The sequence below is a fragment of the Nomascus leucogenys genome, chromosome 15 (assembly GCF_006542625.1).
Source record: "Nomascus leucogenys isolate Asia chromosome 15, Asia_NLE_v1, whole genome shotgun sequence".
NCBI lineage: Eukaryota > Metazoa > Chordata > Mammalia > Primates > Hylobatidae > Nomascus > Nomascus leucogenys.
Window position 1 is genome coordinate 9,658,502 of NC_044395.1, and position 22,990 is coordinate 9,681,491.

At 49.3% G+C, this 22,990-nt stretch overlaps 1 protein-coding gene across 5 annotated transcripts in view; it reads right to left on the bottom strand.

The window, feature by feature from the left end:
- Positions 1–22,990, bottom strand: part of PKNOX2 (PBX/knotted 1 homeobox 2) — a 319,311-nt gene that overhangs the window by 55,161 nt on the left and 241,160 nt on the right. For all 5 annotated transcript variants that reach the window (XM_030828928.1, XM_030828929.1, XM_030828930.1 and 2 more), the window contains one exon: positions 9,683–9,822. In XM_030828928.1, the coding sequence (XP_030684788.1) occupies positions 9,683–9,822 (140 nt within the window). The remainder of the gene's footprint in view (positions 1–9,682; positions 9,823–22,990) is intronic.

The window sequence follows — 22,990 nt, forward strand, 5'->3', positions numbered from 1 at the left end:
CTCAAGACAATTCTTCTTCCAATGTGGCTCAAGGAAGCCAAAAGATTGGACACCCCTGTAGACGGACTCAGCAGAGAAAGGTGGTGGCTGGAAGGAGAGGGCAGGCACACCCTGGTCCCTGGAATGGTCACTACTCTCCTTCAGCAGCCTGTGGAAAGCAAACTTCTGTGCCTTCCTATGCCCATCTTTGCCCTTTGCTTTCGTGTGCCCATGACTTTCTTCCCGCTGCTCCTTCCACCTGAATTCCCTGCTCCTGTGTCTCTTCATGTCCCCTCCAACGACCTCAGCATCCAGGCCAACATGCCTTCTGTGCAGGCTCCCCTCATGGGTCTCTCCTGCAAGAGAAACCATTGCCTCCTCTGAGCCCTCACAGCAAATGCTAGGGGTTCTTTCCTTGACCTCACTCACAATTTAGGATGGGAAGCTGGGTGGTCTGAAATAAGCTACACTTTGGGTAAGTTCCTGAATTTTTGGAGCCTCAGTGTCCTCTTTCATCAAGGATAACACTTCCCATGCAGGTTCCTGTAAGAATTAAATGAAGAAACACAGAGAGTGTCTGGCACTTAGTAAACTATCAATTAATGCTCCATTTCCCTGGAATGGTGCGTGGGCACTTTTTAAATTCAGGGCAACACTGACACCATCCACTCCAATAAATTTATATTCCCATCTCCACTGACTCATTTGGCTGGGAAAACAAACCCACATGCCAATTCAAATAGAGGCCCAGAAAGAGGAGGGGGAGAGACATCTTACAATTTATCAGAACTTCGAACCTCATTTTCTTTTAACCGAAAAAGGACTGCCAATAGAAATTTATTTTTATTTATTTTATGACACTTCTTAAACTCTACTAAGCACAGTCGTTTGAGCACAGGTCTGTCTTCCTCACGGCATGGTGGGCTCCTCCAGTTGTTGACCACATTTTCTCTCTCTCTGAACTCCCAAGGGTTAGGCACAGTGTATGGCACACAGCAGAGGATCAATACATTTTGACGAATCAGTGAATGGGAATGAGTGAATGAATGAGTGGAGTAAGCAATGACTATTGGAATGAAGGTTCTGAGATACAATCCTCAAGTTCTTTCAGGCTCAGAATCCATCCATACTAGGGGGACTTGGAACAGATTTTGCCATCTGGCAGCTTCTAGCCACAGTTGCTACGAAAGGACCTGCCTTCTTTGGGGCTCTGCTGGGGGCTGCCTGCGGAGAGGGTGGTGAGGTCTTAGAGGGAGGGGAGGGAGAAGGGAGGAAGGTGCTTGTCCAGCCCTCTGCTTCTCCTCCCCTTGAAGGCACCAGATGGAGAGAACAGAGGGGGGTGGGAGCGAGCCAGCGGCCCCTGGTTGGATGTATTTTTACTTCAGGTGTGACGTTGAAACCATGCGGGTGTATTTTTAGTCCTGCCCAGTGGGCGGTGTGTTCGCCTGGGTTGCCTTGGAGAGGACTTCTTTGAGTTGCTAAATTGGAGCTGCATCTGTCAGGGCTCCTGGGCTCCAGCCCAGCTCTCCTCCCCCAGGTGGGTGGACAGGTCCATTCCCAGCAAGTGTGGGGCCCAGGGCAGGTCGAAGTCTGCTCAGCCCTCCTCCCTTCAGACACAGGCATGCACACACTCCTCCCGGCACATTAAACACATCTATGTGAAATCTCAACACAGTGAAAGTTAAAACTGCTCTGCGAGGGCAAAAATACAAAGAGCCTGATACATGAGACCTGGTGGGGATGTCACGTCCAGCCCCTTCAGAACAAGGCGAGGTGACTCTGGCAGTGAAAAGAGAAGTGCAACAGCCCCCGTGACACGAGTTTACCTATATAACAAACCTGCACCTGCACCCCGAACCTAAAATAAAAGTTATAAACAAAAGAGAAAAGACAAGTGTCTTTCCTGAAATTAGGCAGCTAGTGAAAGGCGGTCAGAGATTCCATCCAAGTCGCCAGAAATTCAGCCAGTCCCCCTAGAGAAAGAACTTCAAGGGGAAGAGATGCTGTGAGGAGGTGAGCCCTAACCATGTTGTCTTGGTCACAGTCAAGGACTAAACACGCACCCACACATGCTTGGTGGCACTTTGTAAAGTGCTCTTATATGTACTTATTACATTCTGGTACCCCAACGGGCTTCTCATTTCCATTTCAGTCATTAGCAAACGGATGTGCTGTGTGGTTAAATGATTGCATCAGGCTATGCAGTAACTGAGTTGAGATTTAAAATCCGGGTATTCAAACTCCAAATCGTGTGCTCGCCCCTCTCTCCCATGTACTACTTGTGAGCAGTGACTGGACTCACTTCATCTGCCTTCCCCCTTTTCTCTACGATTCTTGAGTCATACACATCCTGGGGTCCAAGAACTGAGCTTCCAGGATTACCCTGGGAGCCACGAGACTGTTGCTGTATGAGAGAATCTCTGCTTTATCCGGTGAGTTTCCGAAAGAACCTCCTGTTGTAATAATACTTGTGTGTGTTTGGAGAGGCCTTAACAGTTCTGCAGATCTCTCCTTTCCTCGTTTGATGCCTACCCTGTGGGGTAGGAAAGCTTATCTAAAGAAGTTAAATGATTTGCCTGATGGTAGAGTCAGAATGCAAACTAAATTTTCAGTTCAGGTTCCTTCCACTCAACCATGAAATGGATCAGTGCCCGGGAAAAGCAGAAAGTGGCACTATGGTTAAAAGATGGGCAAGCTGGCTTAGCTCAGGCCCGGTGAGAAGCCACTGGCCATATGAACCTTCATGGCCCCAGCTTTCTGTTCTCCTCCCACCCCACCGCACCCCACGTCATTTGCACTAGCAGGAGGCCCAATTGCTGGTTGTCTTCCTTCTTGTAAGGGGGACAGACCCAGTGTAGTCCTTCTTCATGAATGTAGCTACCATTCACCAAGAGCCTTCTGTGTGCCAAGCACTGCCAGCTGTTAGCATTGGTTATCTCACTGAATCCTAATATAACCTTGTGAGGATAAATTCATCAGATGTCAGGACTCCTGGATCTCTTGTCTTGGTGGGGACCCTGGATAATGGAGCTCTACCTAGACCAGGCCGGTGAGCCGCGGGAGCAGCAGGACCCACACTCCTGAGCACACCTGCTCCCTGAGCAAGACAGCTGCAGCCTCTGGGCCTGTCAGCAGCAGTTGTAAGGCTGGGCTTGGCACGGGAGGCCTTATGATGCCGTAGAAAGGGCAGGGAATGGGCTTTGCCTGGTACAGAGGAAATCTGAGCATGGTTTCACTTTTCAGATTATGGCTCCAGCAGGATCACCCCCCTGACTATAGTCAGCAGCTGAGATGTTACCTCAGGTGCCAGTGAACCCAGCTGCTTCAAAAAGCAGGGACTATCTGCTAGAACCCCCATCCCACAAAGCCCAGCCAAGGACACAGCCTGGAACATCTGCCCACAGCACCTAGTAGTCCAGAGGCCCTGGCACAAAGCATCCGGTCCTAACTTCTCTGCTTGGAATGGCTGCATGTCTCCCACACCATTCTCAGGCCACCTCACCCAGCACATTCCAGGAATGACCAAGCCCAATGCCAGGGAAGGCAGAGGGTTAAGCCCCAGGGTCAGCTTCACTGGAGCCAGGACACTCTTTGGTCACAGGGTGGAAGAGTTCTCTCAAAGACACTTCATTAGGAAATGCCAGTTCCCAGGGTCCTGACCAGGCAGCTGCTACAGACGACAGTCACACAGGACCCAGCCTATCTGTGTAGCCTCAAACCTGGAGAGATTCCTCCCACCCCATCCATCAGCCCAGCCCCAGGATTGGTAGCGTGGCTGTCATTCTCTCGGAGCTTACCTCCCTTGGGAAAAGCAGTGCAACTCTCCCACGCTACACTGTGGGCCTGAAGCTCTGTGGTCAAATCCACAAATATTTTTTTAGCCCACGCTGGGTGCCAAGTTTATGTCACAGCTACTTTCTACGCCTATCTTTCCCTCTGTCCCTGCACAGGACCCCTTTCCGGATTTACCACAATGCCTTACCCATGCTGGAGCTCAGTTAATAATTAATTGAATTGTAGAGTGAAGACCACTTGACTGGAAACCTTTGGCAGCCCTGCCTCTTGCTGTGCCACCTCTCAGCATTTACCTCCTGGCTCACAAGCTCCTGCCTGACACCAATACATCCAACAGCGGCTGACACCCACAGAATGTGGACCACCTGCCAGGTTCTTTACCAAACACATTACCTGCGTTATCTCATTTAAACCTCATGACAATCTAGATGAGGAGATGGTACTATTTTTAGCCCCATTTTACAGATGAGGAAACTGAGGCACAGAAAGTTTTAGTGTCCAGTGATGGAGCCAGAGTGTGAACCAGGCTGTGCTCATAACCCTGATCCTGCCCCCCGCGAATGTACCAGACTTCACATCCTGAATGGGCCAAAGCAACATATGCTGGCTCCTCTGTTTAAAATACCCCAGTCTACCAAACACTGATCTGTAGGCCATTTATTATCTTATTGTATTCTAGCTATTATCATTTTTCTTTTTGAGAGTTGAGAAAACAGAGCCCAGAGAGATGAGCTAGCCCATGGTGACAAAGCTAGTTCTCACCAAGTCTATTTCTAGAGCATGATTCTATTTCCCACTGCCCAACACGGGGCCATGGCTGCATTTGCACCTCTAGCTATAGGGCTGTCAGGATCATGCCGGAAACTTCCGTGACCTTTAGGATAGTCTCAAGGGAGTGATCTGAATACTGCCCACTGTCCTGCTCTGTTCCTTCCCCACACAAGTGTGGATTCTGCCATCCAGTCTGCATGAGACAGAAACAAGTGCATTATAAACAGGGCTCACATTGCTTTTAGAAGTTCTGAGCTTGTGCTGTGTGGGAGATGAGACTGACAGAACGAACTAGACACATGGTGTGGAAAGTGCAAGATTCTCAGAGCTAAGAAACTAAAGAGGAGGCAGAAGAATGGTTTGAGGCAGGGTTTCTGGAGCTGCGAGGAAGGAGATCATTCGCTGATAGACCAGGAAAGGCTTGGAAGCCATTTGGAAAAGATGGAGAAGTTTGGAGTGAAGGTGGGGCTCTGCTGAAGCAGATGGAAAGAGACAGACTGCTTTGGCATTCAGGTGGAAAATCATCACTGCAGACACTTATAAAACACCTATCCACACCAGGTGCTGTTTCAAGAGTTCATTGATTAAGAGAGAACATTTCAAATTTAGAACCCAAGAGTGGACCAGATAGGACAGTGAGGACCAAGAATGTAGGATTGCAGCTAAAAGTATCAGTAACACCATTCTAAAGAACTGGCCTGTAAGATGGGCTTACACGTGTAAATCTAGAGACTGTGTGCCTGGAACCTGGCTCCCTAGGTGTTTGGGCTTTGAGGCCAGCGAGAGCCCACCCTGCTCATGTCTTCCCTACTGCTCGGTGGTATCAGGTGGGCGGTTTGGGATGGGCCATGGTATGAGTATTTACATTACGGGGATCAGCAAATGCTACGAATCGGAGCTGCTCCCCTTCTCCACCTCAAGAGACATTTGGCAGCACATCAACCTAGAACTATGGTATATTTATGGGGTGCTCCCTAACCTATTTAATGAAGCCATCCAACAAGCTTTGATGCAGTAGCTACTTCGTCTAAGCTGCTGACTCTAAGGTATCATGTAAGGTGCTGGGGATAAAGCAATGAGCAAGACAGACGCAGACCCTGTCCTCTGGAGTTCACAGTATAGCGGGGGAAGCAGAAATAAAGTTGACACAAATGCTAACACAGTTAATTCAATTGTGAGTAATGCTGCAAAGGAGACAGGCAGGGTCCGCAAGCTACCTCACCCTCTATCCCTGACCCACAGCTCCGCTCTCTGGGTTCTTAATGGAAAGGCAAAGCACCACTGCCCTCACTGTCTTCTCACTGCTCATGCCTCCAGCCCAGCTTTTCCTTATCAATAATGGGCAACAACTTTAGCACCTCTGAGTCCCTGGTTCCCAGAGAGGTTTTCAGCCTTAGGGAAGCGAGCCAACACCCTAGCAGAGCAGTCTTCGCAAAGCCAACCTCCTCCCCCACCAGCACCTGGCCAGGCCTAGCTCCTGCCCCTTTTCCATTCCTCAGGACACCATGGTTTCCATGGGAACCCACTCACTTCAAAGGGGAACGCAGGAGACTGGAGGGGAGGAGGGGGAGGGAAAGCTGGATTAACCTCACCCTCTTGGCCCTGCCTCTGCACGCCGCTGGCAACCTCATCCCTCGATTTAGGCAGCCCTTAACATCGGACCCATCACCAGCATGGGTGGGTGAGTGTTGTGGTTCAAGCTAAGCTTGAACTTCTTTGGGAGAAAACCCCAGGGTTGAGGTGGGAGCTGGGGGAGGAGCGAACTGAGCTGGGTCCAAACCTGTGGTCCCTCACTCCACCAGCCTCCCCTCTTTGGACCCCCTCTCAGTGCTGCTCCTGGGCCACAAACACAATTACCCTCGATGTGCATCCAATCATGGGATCTGCTCGGATTAGACTCAAATCATTAATCTGAGCTGGAGCCCCTGGTTGCTTTGCTGATTAGTCCAGATGATGCACTGGTATGATCCAATTAAAGACAGACGCTGCCCTCCGTCCCCCACCCCACAGTTTCCACATCAGAAGGGAACCAGTACATTTCATTAACACATCCTCATACACAAATAAAACCTCCCGGGCACTAGCAGGCTCCCTCCCCTTTGTCACACTGCCCCTCTGCCACCCAGCAGGATCCTAGGCAGGGAGGGGCCACACACACACCCTTCCTTCATCTGTGGTTCTAGCAGGGGCCATAATGGGGGCTCCCAAAAGCCGGTGTGGGGCATTCATCTGAATGGAAAGGGTCTGGTTACATTTATTGACATGAAATGCCGACTCCCTGATGTGCTTTGGAGCAGCCACGCTGCCCCAGGCAGGCAAATCTAATTAAAATTACCCGACCCTACAGGAGGCTGAGCTCCCTCCCTGGTCGTCCCTGGGCAATGGCTGCAGAGAGGGCGGCTGGTACTAATGGGTGAGGTGTGGTTGTAGGAGACAACCCTGGGGCTGCCAGGCCAGGAGGCAGGAGCAGGACTGGAGAGATGGGAAGCCAGCATGGTGCTGCTGTCAGCTCGGTGTCCTGAGGTGCTGGGGCAGCCGCATTTGCCTGGGATTCCCTCTTCCAGGTCAGATAGCTGCAGACATACTTTGGGCAAACACCAAGGGTTTCGGGTGTTCAGCCCGGTGGGAGAAGATAAAGCCCAGGAGGGAAGGGGAGTAGGAAGAAGTGTTAATTGCAGAAAGGTCTAGGCCATTCTTCAAGTGACATCCAAGTGGTGGCTCCCATGGGGGCGGTGACCCACCTCTCCTGCAGGTTGGCCTGGGTAGGGTACGAGCCTGGGATTGTGAGAAGGGCTTTGGAACCCATGGTTCCCATTGGTGGGACCGAGTAAACCCTCTGTTTGGTGCCAGATGCGGGGCCAGGTGCCTCCGTGGGCTGTCTCATTGATTCTTATCAAGTCTGCTGCTTAGGTTCCATTGGGACATGAAAGCTCAGAGAAGCTAGGACACAGTGGAGGTGGGACTCAAACCTAGGTTTCCAAAAACTGTTTGTTACACCACTCATCTGAGGGTCTTTCTAGACCATGATCTATGCTCACTACAGGCCCCTGACCCAGGGGTCTGAGCAGCTGCGCGGTGAGTCTTCAGTATGCATAGGAATCCCCCCGGATCTTGTGAAAATGCAGATTGTGAGTCCTTAGGCCTGAGTGAGCCTTAAGAGCCTGCATTTCTCATCTGCTCCCAGGTGATATGATGCTGCCAGTCCACAGGCCATACTTTGAGTAGCAATGCTCCAAATAGAGTATGACAAACATATGTCATCAGGCTGTCGGGGAGTTTTCAGAGGCCACGTTACTCCCTTCCCTCCTTATGCTCCCCACAAAAGCACAAGCCCACTGCACCTCGCCCAGGTTAATTACCGGTGTCTGTGCAGTCTCATCTCCCCATTCCCAGCTTCTCTGGCCACTGGCTGGTCCTGGAAGGTCCTCTCCTACCCCATTTCTCCACCTAGTGGGGTCTTTTACTCAACCTTTAGGACCAAACTCAAATACTGCCTCCTCTGTGAAGCCTTCCCTGTTGCTCTGACCACGTAGCTCTGGTTTCTTGTTTGTACATCTATCGGTGCCTGGAGAGATGGAGGGAAGAGCCTATACATTGACCCTCCTTCCGCTGGAGTCTAGCACAGCCCTCACATAGGAGTAGTAAGGATTCAATAAGAGACTGTAAAGAGGGAAGGGCGGAGGGAAGGAGGCCCATCCCACACTGGGGTAGCTAGCTTGACCTTTCTTAGAGTCTCCCTGACAGGTACTGTGACCAGGTCCTGGAGTTCTTTGGGGCCCAAGCCAGAGCTCTCCACCAGCAGGCAGCTGGGCCTGGCCTGTGTGTTTCACAGGGCAGGGCACAGGTGCTGTGTTTTGTCCCTCTGCTGGGCCTGGGAAGCCCCCAGTGCCAGGATCCCTGATCAGAGGCCACTGCTCTGGACTCCCAACTGTTGTTATTAAAGGCATTCGGCTTATCTGAGGAACTAAAAATAATGCCGATGAGAATGAGAATAACAGCCCTAATTACCACCATTACCATAAAGGCACTCTCACTGGGGTGGTGGGGGAGGATTCAGAAAGAAATCAATCTTCCTATTCATTAGTCTTGGGTGAATCATTCCACGTGTTACTGGCATTCGCACCTGCTGCAGTGTGTGCCCAGCCAGAGGCGAGCCACACTTGCTGATGCATGTGAACATATAAGCTCCCACAAGGGAATGTGAGCAAGGGTCCAGCCTCAATACTGAGTGCAGACTTGGGCACCTCTTCTTAGTTGTTAATGATAACTAAAGTCCCTGTAGGAGCCTCATTCAGGCCTGTTCTCAGATGACAGCATCTTCCTCCCCAACTATGTATAAGAATGGGAGTTCATCAAGGAGACAGGCATTTCCCTGAGCCCCATCCCACCCTCTGCAACATTCAAGACTCAGCCCTGGATGCATGGGGCAGATGCAGAACAAGACAAAACAAGCTGCCTGCCCTCAGCAAACTCCGCTTCTTGGGGAAAAGTGCCAGAATCTACAGTCACACGCAATACCTATTGTTTAAAAACAAAGACTACCATGAATCCAAGTGTGGTCCAATAACCAGCTGCATCAGATTCACCTGGAATGCTTTAAAAAATGCATATCCCTCTTCCTATAGCTTGATTTACTGATTTGTCATCTTTGAGGACAGAGCCCAGAACCATGTGTTTTAACAAGCTCTCCCTGTGATTTTCATGCCTCCTAAAGTTTGTGGACTGCCAAGTCCTAGAGGGTGCGGTCAGAGGTCCAGTGCTCTGGTGGACTTGATGGAGGGAAAGCAACAACAGGGCACAGGGCGAGGAGAGGGTCCTGAGGCAGCTGCCTGTTGGGCTGAGCGGAGGGTTTCTGATACCCATTAGGGTCATCTCCCTGGTTGAGATAGGAAGTGCTGCTCTTGGAAGATGCTGCCTAGGCTTCCATATCCCTCCCTAGACATTTCCAGAAAGCTAGAGTCACTGTGGCCAGCTGAGGGGTTTCTGGATTGACTAGAGAGAGAAGGAGGCCGAGGGAGAATAGCTATTGGCCATCATCTCTGTCGAGCCCACCCTTTGGCCTGCATTCTCATCCCTCACAGGTGAGCTGGACCTGAAGCTGGTTGAGGGCTGTAGACACAGCTGAAGTGTCTCCTACCTGTACACAGCTCGCTTGTCAGCCTCCAGCTGGGCCTGGGGGTCGATGGGGGCACTGGGTACAGGTGTGCTGGCAGCAGCTGAGGGGGCAGAGATGTGGACAGCCTGGGCCTTGGAGGGTGGCTGGGCGGTTGCCGTCATCTGCAGAGAGAAGAAAGGGGAGGTGGTGGGTTAGCATGGCCAGAGTGCTGGTCTCCAGGCTGTAGTGTGAGGTCTGCCTTGGCCTGTGCTGTGCCCAGAGGAGAGCATGTGGCCAAGAGAACTGTGAGCACACAATGAACATCCATTCATACGTGTGCTACAGTGGGAAGAAAAGCAGGCTTTCTTCAAATGAGCATGTTCTAGAAAACAATTTCAGGCCATCCAAAACCAGGAGATGCCCAGCACACTCTGAAAAGAGATGACTCAGTGCAAATATGGTAACCCTTGCCCAGAAGTAGAAAAAACAATAGGATGAACTCTTTAAATTGTGCTTATGAGTCGTTTGGACCATCATACAGTTGATTTGATGACGTTGAAAAGCAGGAAAACAGGAGCTGAATCAGCTGTTGTTTGGACACAGGTTTATTTATTCCCTTTAATGCAAGCCACAGGCAATGGTCCCAGTGGTTTTGACTGATGACTGAATGGCTCTCCAAATTTGGTTTACCTGGCCACTTCAAGATAAGCAGGCTTTAGTGGGCAATGAACAGATTCTTGTTCTTGGCCATAACAAATATTTAGGGCAGGGGTTTTCATAATCTGTGACATGTTTTTGAAGGTGTCCCGAGGCTGGCAATTTTGTACCAACCAGAGCAACTCCTTTTAATATTATCTATTAGATTTTCTATCTAAGGTTTTGTTTAAAGAAATGGTTCAATGGTTTAAATTTTTTTTAAACCATCATTATGGAGTTTCATGCTTTTTTATTTCCTTCAGTCAAAGAAATCTCTAAAAGTGTGAATGATGATAAGCCTCAACTGTTCTCTTACATCGCCCTGTCCGTAGCACGATGGTAGCTCTCCCCACATGTGGTGTTGGGCTTCATGTACTTGTCTGTCTTCTCCTCTGAGGCCTTGATCACTCCTTCATCGCCGGCTTCCAACTAGCACATACTTAGTAAAAAGGTTTGATGCTTAATAAAAATACTTGTGGAGAAAATGAGTGCGTGAATAAACGAATGAACATGCCTTGAAAGAATCAGATATTTTATAGTTGCAAAGTTCATCATATGAATCTAGGTCCCTGCTTTCTGGAAGAAAAAGTATTATACTTCCGTGAATACAAGCATTGCTGGTGCATATATCCCCAAGACATTTGCATGTCTTCATTTAGATCTTCTCTTCATTTAGATCTCCGCTCAGATGCCACCTCTTTGGAGTACCATACAGCCCCTCTGCCTTTTGCTTTATTTTTCTTCATAGCCCTTACCATGATCATATTCTATATTTATGTGCTTATTGATTTTCTCTTCACTGCCAGCTGAAACGCAAGCCTATGGAGTGATTGTAACAGTTGTGTTCCTAGGGCCCAGAATAGCCTGGCACTAGTAGGTGTTCAATAAATATTTGTTGAATCAATGAATAGATGAATGATGGGTGGTGAATGAGGTTGAGACTATAAAAGAAATGTACCTGCTTTCCTAGATTGCATCATTTATTAGGCAGAAATACCCTTGCCACTGTTGGCTGATCTGGGGGAGCCTTTCCAATCTCAGTGGGTAAGAGGCTAGACATAGCATCATGGTGCCTGGAAGCCAGAAGACAATTGCTTGAGTCCTACCGTCTTCCCCTATTAGCCTTTGACCTTGGGCAAATTCTTTAACTTTCCTAAGCTCCTATTTTCTCATCAGTAAGCAAACTGGTGACCTTTTGGAATTCATGAGTATTAAGGAGGTGCTGTAAGAAAGCAAGTAGAAGCAAATGCTGTTCCAATTTTCAAAATAGAGAAATAAAGTGAATTCTGAAAAAAACTAAAACTCAGTAATCTTCACACTTATCTGGGCCAGATTCATTCCTTCATTCACTAATGCAACTGATCATTTCTTCAGATATTTCTTGAGTGCCTGCCATGTACCAGGCACCGTGCTGGGCACTGGGGTGACAAAGATGAGAGGCTGCTGTCAGAAAGCTCAGCTCGTGGATCTGACATGATCATTCAGCTGGCAGATCAGGAAAACACGGTGTAAGCGACCTCAGCAAGGTGTTTCCCGTGACAGCCTGGCAGAAAATGTGGAGAGACGCAGCCTGGTGGACAATTGCATGGATTAGAAAACTACACCCAAGGGATGACAATTAAAGGATAAATGTCAGTTTGGGGCAGGTTTCCAAACGAGTGTCACATACTTCCTCCTTATCCTCTTATTCAGCACTTTAATCAGTGATTTAGAGAATGTCTAAAAAAAATGCTCAACAAATTTATGAATGCTGTGAAACTGGGATCCAAAAGATCTTTACAGATTTTGGCAAGGGGCTAAATCTGATAAGATTACTCTTCATCTAATAAGTTAAAATTTAACACTTCTAACATTTGGGCCAAGAAAAATCAATATTGAAGTGCAGGGAAGGAGAGACATGGCTTAGTAGCCATGTTTTAGTTGACAGCTGGCTCAATATATCAGAAGTGTCTGTCAAAAAAAAAATCCAACCTAAACTAATCCTAGCTGAGGATGCATTAACAGAGGCATTGCTCACAGCACGCAGAAACTTCTGGTCTTGCACTACTCTGATTAAACAAGTACATGAAAGTACATTCAAAGCAGAGTTGGCCAGGATGGTAAAGGGGTTCGGTACTTCGTTGTATGAGGAATATTTGAAGGAACGTGGGATATATAGGCAAGATTTGGGGGGTAGGGGAGAAGGGGAAACATGAGAGCCCCCTTTGAATACCGAATGAGATTTGATTATATCAGTTCTGTATGACTTGAAGGGCCAAACTACAAGCAATGCATTTGATCTATAACAAGGAGACAACCTAAATAATACCTTTTCAATCCCCCAACTCTTTAAGGCTGGAATGGGCTGCCTCCCTTTCCAGGTGAATTTCCTGCCACTGCAGAGGCCAAGCAGAGTTGGACTGACCAGCTGGGCCACCACGGAAAAGATGGGAGCTTCAGCTGGGTGGCTGGGTTACATGATATCTGAAGCCTCTCCAACTCTGACAGGCTCAGACACCATGAGAGTGTTTTAATAATCACCACCCACCACACAGCGCTGGTGTGAGGCTCGGATTTGACGATGTGTAGTATGTAAAAGTGCTTTGGAAACTCTAGAGCGCTTCACAGATGGAGGAGAGGTTGTTATTATTAAACACGAGATTTCCGGAATGTACTTCTGCCATAAAGCAAGGCATAGCTACATCTGCACAGCTCGTCTGAGGGTGACATGTAGGGGGAGCAGTGTGCTCTGCTCTGCCCACTAGGAGTGAGTTTCCTTGTGTCCTTGAAGGAATCCACAAGCGGCTTCTGTTAGCTGAGCTCCTGGGATGAAGAGGGATGAAGGAGCATGAAGTCCCCCTCCTAGGCAGGACTTCGGGGAAAGGTGTCGGGGGAAGGCCCTGGAGGGAAGCTCAGAATAAAATGTAAATCAAAAGCGGTCACTTGCCAGTGTCCCAAGAGGCTCCAGCTGAGAGGCTGTGACTGGCAGAAGTATGGAAAGAAGACAGCAGAGCTGGTCTGAGGAGGACGATGACTCAAATTTATATAGCTCATGGGGGCCAAGTCAGCAAACTCTGCATTTCCTGCAGGTTTGGAGAATGAGTGTTTATCCCCAAATAGGTTTCTTTTTCTAGCCAGAGACATCCACTTCCCAAGAACTGGAGCTCAAAGGGAGAGGACCTGCAGCTGTCCACAGGGCTTGGGGGCCAGGAGGATGGGGATAACTTGAAGTCAGTTTTTTTGGGGGAAGTTACTGGGCAGCACAGCCTAAAGAGTAGGCTCAGGTGTGGACCAGGGGCAGGGTGTGGCTATTAAGCAGTGGGCTGAAACTGCCTTGTTCTGGCCTGTGAAAGCCAATTGTTAAATTTTCAGAAATTTTGCAAATTGGCTGACATCACATTGACAGCTTGAAATTGGCCATGGTGGGAGCATTTACACCATGGAAATTGGCAAATGCTGCAAATCAGGGCTTGCCCCTGCCCTCCACACCCCCAATCCCAGAGAGTTAAGTTGTTAAATATTTACTAGCACACCTCTAATTTCAGTTTTTCCCCAAGTAGCTTTCTTCCATTCTTTTTGGTCTGGCACGGGAAGAAACTCGTCTTACCCACTCCAGGAGGCCACTTGGTGCATTCACAGCTGGTCTCAGAACTTGCCACTCCAGATTTGGAGCTTTTCTCCAAGGAGCCCTCACAGCACTCTGGAGACCCTGCCTTGGCAGCCCGCTAGGGACAGGGACAGGTAGGCCATCAGCATAGGCATGGAGGACTGTCCCTTTTCAACCAGGGGAAGCTAAGGCACAGAGGAGAGACAAGGTTGAACAATGTCCTGAGAACTGCCTGGGAGATCAGAAAAGCCTCAGAGAATGGAAAGAGTAGAGGATCCGGCCCTGGGTTTGATGCCCCTCTGCCAATTACTAGCTATGTGTTTTGGGACAAGTTTCCTGATCTCTTTGGTTTCCTAATCTGTCAAATGCAGGAGATAATACTCACTCTGCAGGTTGTGCAGATTAATCAAGAGAACCAGACAATGGCTACTGATGGGGCAGGAGGCAGCATGCCCTGGGGAGGCCCCTATGAGATGTGACACTGCGCCAGCACCTACACACGTGCTAATAAAATATTTCTGGGGTGGGTGCAGTGGTTCGCACCTGTAATCCCAGTGCTTTGGGAGGCTGAAGCTGGTTCTGCTCTTCCCATGTCCTCTCTTGGCCTAGGGTTCTTTCTTGGGGCATAAGACCCTGGGGCCATCACCTCCATGCACTTCCCTCCTATAGATGCTATAACCACTGGACTTCTCTCTGCCATCTAGCCAGAACCAGTTCTGCCTTAAGCTTGCAGCTAAGGAAACCCTGCCCAGATTCTTGGTTCGAAGGTTCCTTCTTTTCCCATTCTAAAAAGGAATGGGAAGAGTCGGGGGTTGTCAGATGTATATGCAGGTTTGTAAAATCTGGGTGGGGCTGAGAGATCCAGCCACGCTGGCAGTCTGGCCTTCTACTCATGAAAATGAGTAGGAGATGCTCCCTGGTGTGTTTTAAGGGGTGCTAGGAAGCATCTTACTTGCCCTCACTGACACCCAAAGCCCCCACAGATGCTTCTTTTCTGTTAAGCACCATCTTTTTCCAATTGTAGGGGAAGAGTGACATGTTTTGTTCTAATAAGCTAATAAAATATTTCTGGGCTGGGTGCAGAGGCTTACGCCTATAATCTCAGTGCTCTGGGAGGCTGAAGTGGGAGGATTGCTTGAAGCCAGGAGTTCAAGACCAGCCTGGACAACAAAACAAGAACTCATCTCTGCAAAAAGTAAAATAAATTGGCTGGATGCGGTGGTATGTGCCTGTAGTCTCAGCTACTCTAGAGGCTGAGGCAGGAGGATTGCTTGAGTCCAGAAAGTCAAGGCTGCAGTGAACTATGGTCGTACCACTGTGCTCCAGCCTGGGAGACAGAGCGAGACCCTGTCTCTAAAAAACAAAAAAAGAAAAAGAAAGAAGCCATGTGGGCTTTCATGTTTCACAATAATCCTGTGCAGTAGGTTATCACCATCTCCATTTCACAGATGAGAAAACAGAAGCCCACAGAGGGCCTTCTGACTAATCGCACTACATGAATTGGAGCATTTAATTACTTTTCCTTGAAGAGGAGAATGGGAAGACATTTCCCCCTCTGTGAAAAAAGAGGCAGGAGGTGTAGGGGGGCTCAAATTAGAATGAAACTTCACTCCCCCTCTTCACGTGTTCTAAGTCTCTATCTAGTCCACCCCATCCTCACTGCTGGTCCCAGTTTGTCCCTCTCCCTCAACAAACCTCTCCCCTACGAGTTCAAATCATTCTCCCAACAATGATCGTGCCAGAAACAGTTCTCCCACGTGGAACCCAAGTAGGAAGGCACAGCTGGTTTATTAATCGAAGGTGGCTCACTGCTGGGTCAACTTCCCTCCAAGGCTACGAGGAGCCTGGAGGCCGAGAGCCCAGAGGAAACCTGCCTGCAGGGGCTTCAAGCCTTCTGGAGCCCGGAGGCCTGAGTTGCGTTCAGCTGCTGCCTCCTGCCAACTTCCCTTCAGACTTCCTCTCTTGCTCACGGGAGGTGGGAGCAGATGGTTTAGAAGTGGGGCTGACACCAAGGTCTTTCCAGCACCCATAGAAGATGGGGTGGGGGGAGGGGGAGGGACAGCATTAGGAGACATACCTAATGTAAATGATGAGTTAATGGGTGCAGCACACCAACATGGCACATGTATACATATGTAACAAACCTGCACGTTGTGCACATGTGCCCTAGAACTTAAAGTATAATAGAATAAATAAAGTCAAAAAATAAAAATAAAATAAAAAAAAAGAAGATGGTTGGCGTTAGGGAGAGCAGAAGCTTGGGTTTCAGATAGAACTAGTTTTGAATCCCACTCTTACCACTTACAGCCTTAAAGATGGAACTTTACTTTCTGGGGTTTCAGGTTCCTCATCTGAAAAATAGGCGAGATGCTCCCTACCTCCCACCGCCATGATGGGGGTGGCTGTCTCCTCCAGTGGATGATGGCAGAGCATCCAGAACCGGGTCAGGCTCCTCTGCCCCAGGCCTGCGTGGCCCTCATGCTGCTGCGACCTGTCTGCTCACTCGCCTCCCTCCCTCACTAGACTGTAGGATCCTTGAGGACAGGACCAGGGCTGTTCTGTTTACTGTCATAGCCTCAGTGTCTGGTAGAGAGAGTATCTGAAATATCTGTTGAATCAGGAATGACTGGTATGGAGTGGGCAGGTCCGATTGAATGCTACCATTTTAGCTGCAGATTTACCTCCTTGATCCTGAATCCTCAGGCCACAAAAGAGAAGTCTACAGTTCCTGACCACATAACTGACTGGGGGGAATTGGGTATCCAGCCCAGAGCTGGAGACAATGGGATAGAGCATGATGTGCTGGGATGAATCTCTACTTTGTATTTGGCTCTCTGTGCCTGTGTGATTTGGGCAAGTTACTCAACCTTTTTCAACCAGGGTCCTCATCTATAAAATGGGAATAATTACACTCAAGGTACAGGGTGTTCAGAATTAAATGAGACAATTATATGCAAAGTACCTGGCACTCAGTCGCTATTCAGCATATGGCGGTTATTGTTAATATAATCCACACACCCTACAGCCCACACCCTGAGAGCTGGCTGCTGTTGTTTCTCTCATGTGGGCTGCCCTGGGGGTCCTACCAGTATGGGTGCCACCCCTGCTGAAGGAACCCATTCTGCATAAGCTCCCTGGGAGGTAGGCAAGTGTGAGTTCAAGTGCAGGAACAAGGGGCCCCTGGTGTCACAGAAGGTTACATTATGCGTTACCAGCTTGGAATTGAGTGGCATGCCCAAGGCAAGGACTCAGTTCCTCTGAGCCTCAGTTTCCCCATCAGGTAAAAATGGAGCTATTAATATCTCTTCCCAGGGCTACTGTGAGACCATATGTGAGGGTGCGTTGCAAGCAGCAGATGCCCCGCAAACCTTGGTTTCTAAGCAATTCTAACGCTTCCTTTTGCTAGATTTCTCCTCTGAATCAAATCCAAATCCCACCCCCTGTCCAGATCTGGCCCCAGTACCCCCACACCTCCTATGCCCCCCACCCCACCTCCTCTGCATACAGTCTTGCTTGTTATGACTATTAAACCCCCACACACCTCCCACAGGGCCTCTTTGTGAAAACGCTGAACACCCAAGCCTTCACCTTCTCAGCACAGACACTCCTTTTTTTCCTTTTTCTTTTTTCTTTTTGAGATGGAGTTTCGCTCTTGTTGCCTAGGCTGGAGTGCAGTGGCACCATCTCGGCTCACCGCAACCTCCGCTTCCTGGATTCAAGCGATTCTCCTGCTTCAGCCTCCCGAATAGCTGGGATTACACCGGGCACAGTGGCTCACGCCTGTAATCCCAGGACTTTGGGAGGCCGAGGCGGGCACATCACCCGAGGTCAGGAATTCCAGACCAGCCTGACCAACACGGAGAAACTCCATCTCTACTAAAAATATAAAAAAAGCACAGACACTCCTTCTAAGAGGACATCCCCTCTTCCAAGCCCTCTACCTGACATGGCAGAGCGGGTGCCAGCCAGCCCCATGAGGGCCCCTTTAGGCTGCCAAAACCTTGTGTTCTGGCCCCCTGGGGCTGCCCGGGCCTAGCCCTCAAGGGGCCACTGAGGCTTCAGGCAGGCCCGGCAGGGCTGGCACTCCCTCCAGTTCGGGGCAAACCGGGTATGGGATCAGTTTCCTGGCAACCAGGAGAGAAGCCAAGGACCCGCGAAGAGGTCAGGGGTTGAAGTCACTTGGTAAACATCAAGTTTGGCCTTAACAGGTAGGAGGCAACAGGGGACATGAACAATGTTGCGGGGCGCAGAGTCCAGGGCGCTCCAGACTTGGGCCTACTCAGGCGAGTTGGAGTACGGGGATATGTCCAGCTTAAAGACATGGGTGGCTCAAGCAGGCAGAGAGAGAGGTCACTGTGCACAAAGAGAAGAAAGGCCCAGCAGAAAACAAAAAAGAAAGAGAAGAGTCTGTTTTGATGAGTCAAAGCAAGGGAAGGTGGGTCCCCATATGGTCCCTGGAGTGTAAGCAGAGGGACCCTTCACTTACAGTCACAGAAAAAGCTTTGGGGAACTTTCAAAGCTACTGAAGGCTGCCCACGGATCTGCAGCCTTGTCACCTGCACAGCCCTCCTCCCCTTACCCTATTGCCTCACACCTACCCTTGGTTGCCTGAGCGCACCCGATGGTGTCCACCTTCCTGCCTTTGCTCCCACAGCTGCCTCAGCAAGGACTGTCCTTATGTCCCCCACAGCCTGCCTCCCACCCAGCTGCAGTTTCAACTCTTCCAAAAAGCCTTTCCTGCTTCTCCTCCCTCCCCAGTCCCCAGAAGACTGGACTCCTGCCTCATCTGAACGTACCCCAACACCAGCAACACCAGGCCCTTTGCCTGTCTCATGAGCATGCTGGCCTCCCAGCTCCCATGCCTGCCCACGGTGCACTCCCACGTGTTAAATGACTGAAGGATGACCCAAAGGAGGCAATGACTGAGTGATGTGTTAAAGGCCTCAGGGATCCCAAAGCCTGGGAGAGGCCAAAGAAGGCCCCTCAAAATATTCCCCAACCCAGTCAGCCCAGGGAGAGGAAGGGCCGGCATCAGAGCCAGACAGCCCAACGTAGCTCAGAGAGGCTCTCGGAAGAGTGGGCCTCGGTCACCTCCATTCTGATCCCAGGCCAAGTGGATAGAACCGGCCACAGAAGAGTTACTCTGTGGTGTACAATGGGGGTTTCAGTTAGTTAATTAATTTTAAAAGGGTTTGTAAGCGGTGGTTCACACAATGTGACTCATGGAACATTCACTGCCCCTAACTGCATTTCCTAGGCTGTCACTGACAGGAGGCTAAGAAGAGGAAAGCTGTGGACTCCACTTTCCAGCTTTGTGCATTTTCCTGGGAACTGATGGCCCCCTGCCCATCCCATCGCTTCCCTCTGGAAGATCCTTCCCTTTTGTAATAGTCCCAAACCAGTGATTTCCAATAGATCCTTCAGAGGGCACGCCAGAATCCCAGTGTGTGCACATCTCTGTGTGTGCGTGTGTGTAAGGGGGTGTTCACAGCTGGTAAAACCTATTTGACATGCCTATTATGTTCCTAATAAAAAGTAATTAAGGTTCAATCCCATCTGGGCTGCTGGAGATGTGCAGGTGATCGAGTGAAGAATGAAGTTGGGGTACGGGTGAAAAGGGGCCGAGGAACACCACTGTACTTTTTGTTCCCACACTCTCAACAGCCTCATGAGGCAGGGAAGGTAGAGTTATTCTCATTTTATGAATGCAGAAACTAATGCCCCACATGGACTCTAAGCTCCAAGAGGACAGGAACTCCGTTGATTTTGCACCCCAGTACACAGCACAATGTCCGCATGGCCCACAGGACACACTCAATGTTTATCGAATGGATGAGTGAATAAAAGAAACAGCTCTGAAATTACTTGCCTAAATTTGTATAATTCATCAGCAGTGGAGCTGATAAATTATACAAATTCTTATTACAAGTCCTGATTCCTGAATTTCTATGAGGTTGAGTCATTCCATCTTCCTCTTCAGACCACAGACTTCAAGAACAGCAAGCATCCTGGGGCCCTAACTCACCTACCTGCCTCCTGCCAGGCCGCACAGACACCAAAGCTTTCCGAAGACCAACTAAGACCGACGGCGCAGGAAAGGGAGGTGGAGTATGTAAGGTCCTCCCCAGACCCGCTGCTGACTTGGATCACCTGTCCCCTGATTTATTTTAGGCTTTGTATCCCACGGCCATTAACTATTTTTGTAGCTGTTTAGGGCATTCCTTCTGCTTGGAGACAAGGGAGTACACAATAAAATCTCTGTTTTTGGTAAATATCAGAATATAGTAAGTTCATCAAATAAGATGCCTAGACCAGGCCAGTAGAGTGTTTCTTCCCAAGCTTTAAAGCCATGCTGACAGCCCACCATCTCCTACATGGGCATAAAGGCCCCATGGTTGGACCTGGAGGCTGTTTTTGCCTTTTACACAATGAAGAGTCCAGGTCTTGAGTGAGTTGGAGTTCAGGGATATGTCCAGCTTAAAGACATGGGTGGCCCAAGCAGGCAGAGAGAGAGGTCACTGCGCACGAAGAGAAGAAAGGCCCAGCAGAAAAGAAAAAAGAAAGAGAAGAGTCTGTTTTGGTGAGTCGAAGCAAGGGAAAGTGGGTCCTCATATGGTCCCTGGGGTGTTGCCCCCAGGGGCAGAGGGAGCCATCAATCACCATCACAGAAAAGGCTTAGGGGAACTTTCAAAGCTGCTGAATTAACTCTATTGCTGCAAAGCAAATGTGTTTCACAGGCAGCTGAGCAGAGGGCCCTGCAAGGCAGGGGGCTCCAGCCCTTAAATAGATGAGAGGAATGTAAAGCGAGTGTGAAAACATCTGAACCCACTTCTGCCTGTCATAGCTGCATGGCCTGGATGGAGGCCATTCACAGCCAGGGGCCCCAGCCACCCCCTTTTGCCTCCAGTTAATTAAACCAGCATGGGGATCCTAATGACTGATCAAAGCCCATCCAGCTTCCCCAGGATATCTGCCTCCCCTGGCCCCACCTGGAGTGGGGATGGTGTGAGGACAGGGAGGGAAAGAAGGTGCCCAGAGAGACAGGTCTGGCTTCCTCAGTGTGGCTGGCCCAGCCTTAGCCTTCCTCTTGCAGGGTAAGTGAGACAATGTTGTCTTGACCCCAGATCTCTGAGTGCCATGTCCTGGAGTCCCAGACACCATTCTCCCCACTCTGAGGGATGCTGGAGGATTGGGGTGAGGGGAATGGGAGGGATGCAGCTTTTGCAAAGGGGCCTCAAGCAAACACTTGACTTCCTTCCGAAGTGAGCTTCACAAACCAGACCTCAACTATGAGTTCTAATTGCCTGTCTTTTCTCTCTCTGTTCAAAAATGAGGCTGCATCCTTAGTGAACTTCTCAAACCCTTTCAATGCCACTCATCATCAAGTCATGCTACGTAAGCCCCTAGCTACCTACCCATCAGTTTATTCCTAAACTATCCATTGAGTTTAGTTCCACATTGACAGGGGCTGTGCCTAGTGGGTCAGACTAGGATCTACCAGGATTTCTGCTTTCTAGTCCAATGCTCATGCAGCTGACATGCCAGGGACACGCAGACTGAAGCATACTAAAAATTGAATACATACTCAAATAGACCAGATACAATATTTGTCTTGCTAATAAGCCAAGGGCAAAGATATTTGTGGAACGGTAGGTATGTGTCTGTGTTTGAGGAAAAGTTGTCGGCGGGGGGGTGCTGATAGTGAGAGTGTGTTTTGTGTGGGAAGGTGAGGGGAGTGAAGTGGTTGCCTTTGCTAGTGAACCCGGATGGCTCCCTGGAATGGCTGATGGAGCTATAGAAGTGAGAACTTCGCTTGGTGGGTGATGTTGCATATGGGTGTTACAGGAAGGTCTCAAGTGACATTTCTGAGAGTATACGAATGAGAGGTATTTGCCTAGAAGGAGTGACAGGGTGGTTGTGTGTTCCCAAGAAAATTCTGGGAGGGAGGCTGGAGTGACACTTGCTGGGATTCTAAGCAAGGCAGGAGAGGAGAGAAATAGTAGCAAATGGAAGGGTCAGTGGGGATGCTGGGGCAGTGGGAGGAGGGGGCTGTGAAAGTCCGGCTGACAGCCAGGCCCACTATGGCAGAGATACAGAACAGAAGCGGGGTGATGTTGGAATCAACACAGCACACTGAACTGAGGATCACACACCTAGTTCACATCCAGGTCTCTCTAGAGACAGTGTGGTCATTAGGCAATCATTGTAGAATTCCACTACCCAATGACTTACCCCTACCTCTTCAGGGCATAAAGTGAGGGTCTGCATCAAGGACCCAGTTACAGCATGCTGGAATTGGGGTCCTGTAGTTAAGACAGTAGAGGGCGCTGCTACTCTGGCAGAATTTAGCAGGAAGCCACCAGAAAGAGGAAGTAGGTCACAGGGAGGGTTCCACTGGGTTGTTGCTTTTGCTCTTTCTTTCTTTCTATCTTTTTTTTTTTTTTTTTTTTATAGAGTCTTACTCTGTTGCCCAGGCTGGAGTGCAGTGGCGCAATCTTGGCTTACTGCAAACTCCACCTCCCGGGTTCAAGCCATTCTCTTGCCTCAGCCTCCCAAGTAGCTGGGACTACAGGCATGTGCCACCATGGCTACTTTTTGTATTTTTAGTAGAGACAGAGTTTCACTGTGTTGGCCAAGCTGGTCTCGAACTCCTGACCTCAGGCAATCTGCCCACCTCAGCCTCCCAAAGTGCTGGTATTACAGGCATGAGCCACCGTGCCCAGCCCGCTTTTGCACTTTCTAAACATATAGTCATCCTTCAGTGTATAATCAACAGAGAGTGGCGGCCTTACAAGCAATCACAAAGTTTCTCCAGGATGGACTGCAACAGAACTGAGGGGCTAGAAGCCGCTTAGCCATCGTATCACTTGGCTTGTGCCCAAATAGCACGAGGCCAAAACAGTGAATGCTTCTCTACTAAAATGGGAAGAAAAAAATGCCTCCCTCATTTTTAATAACTTTATTCCCCAAACTTCAAAAATGAAATTGCCAAGTTAAGAACTTGCCTTGAAAAAAAATTCTAATTTATTATAAAGAAGGTCCGGGGCTTGGGAATTTTTTAATGCAGA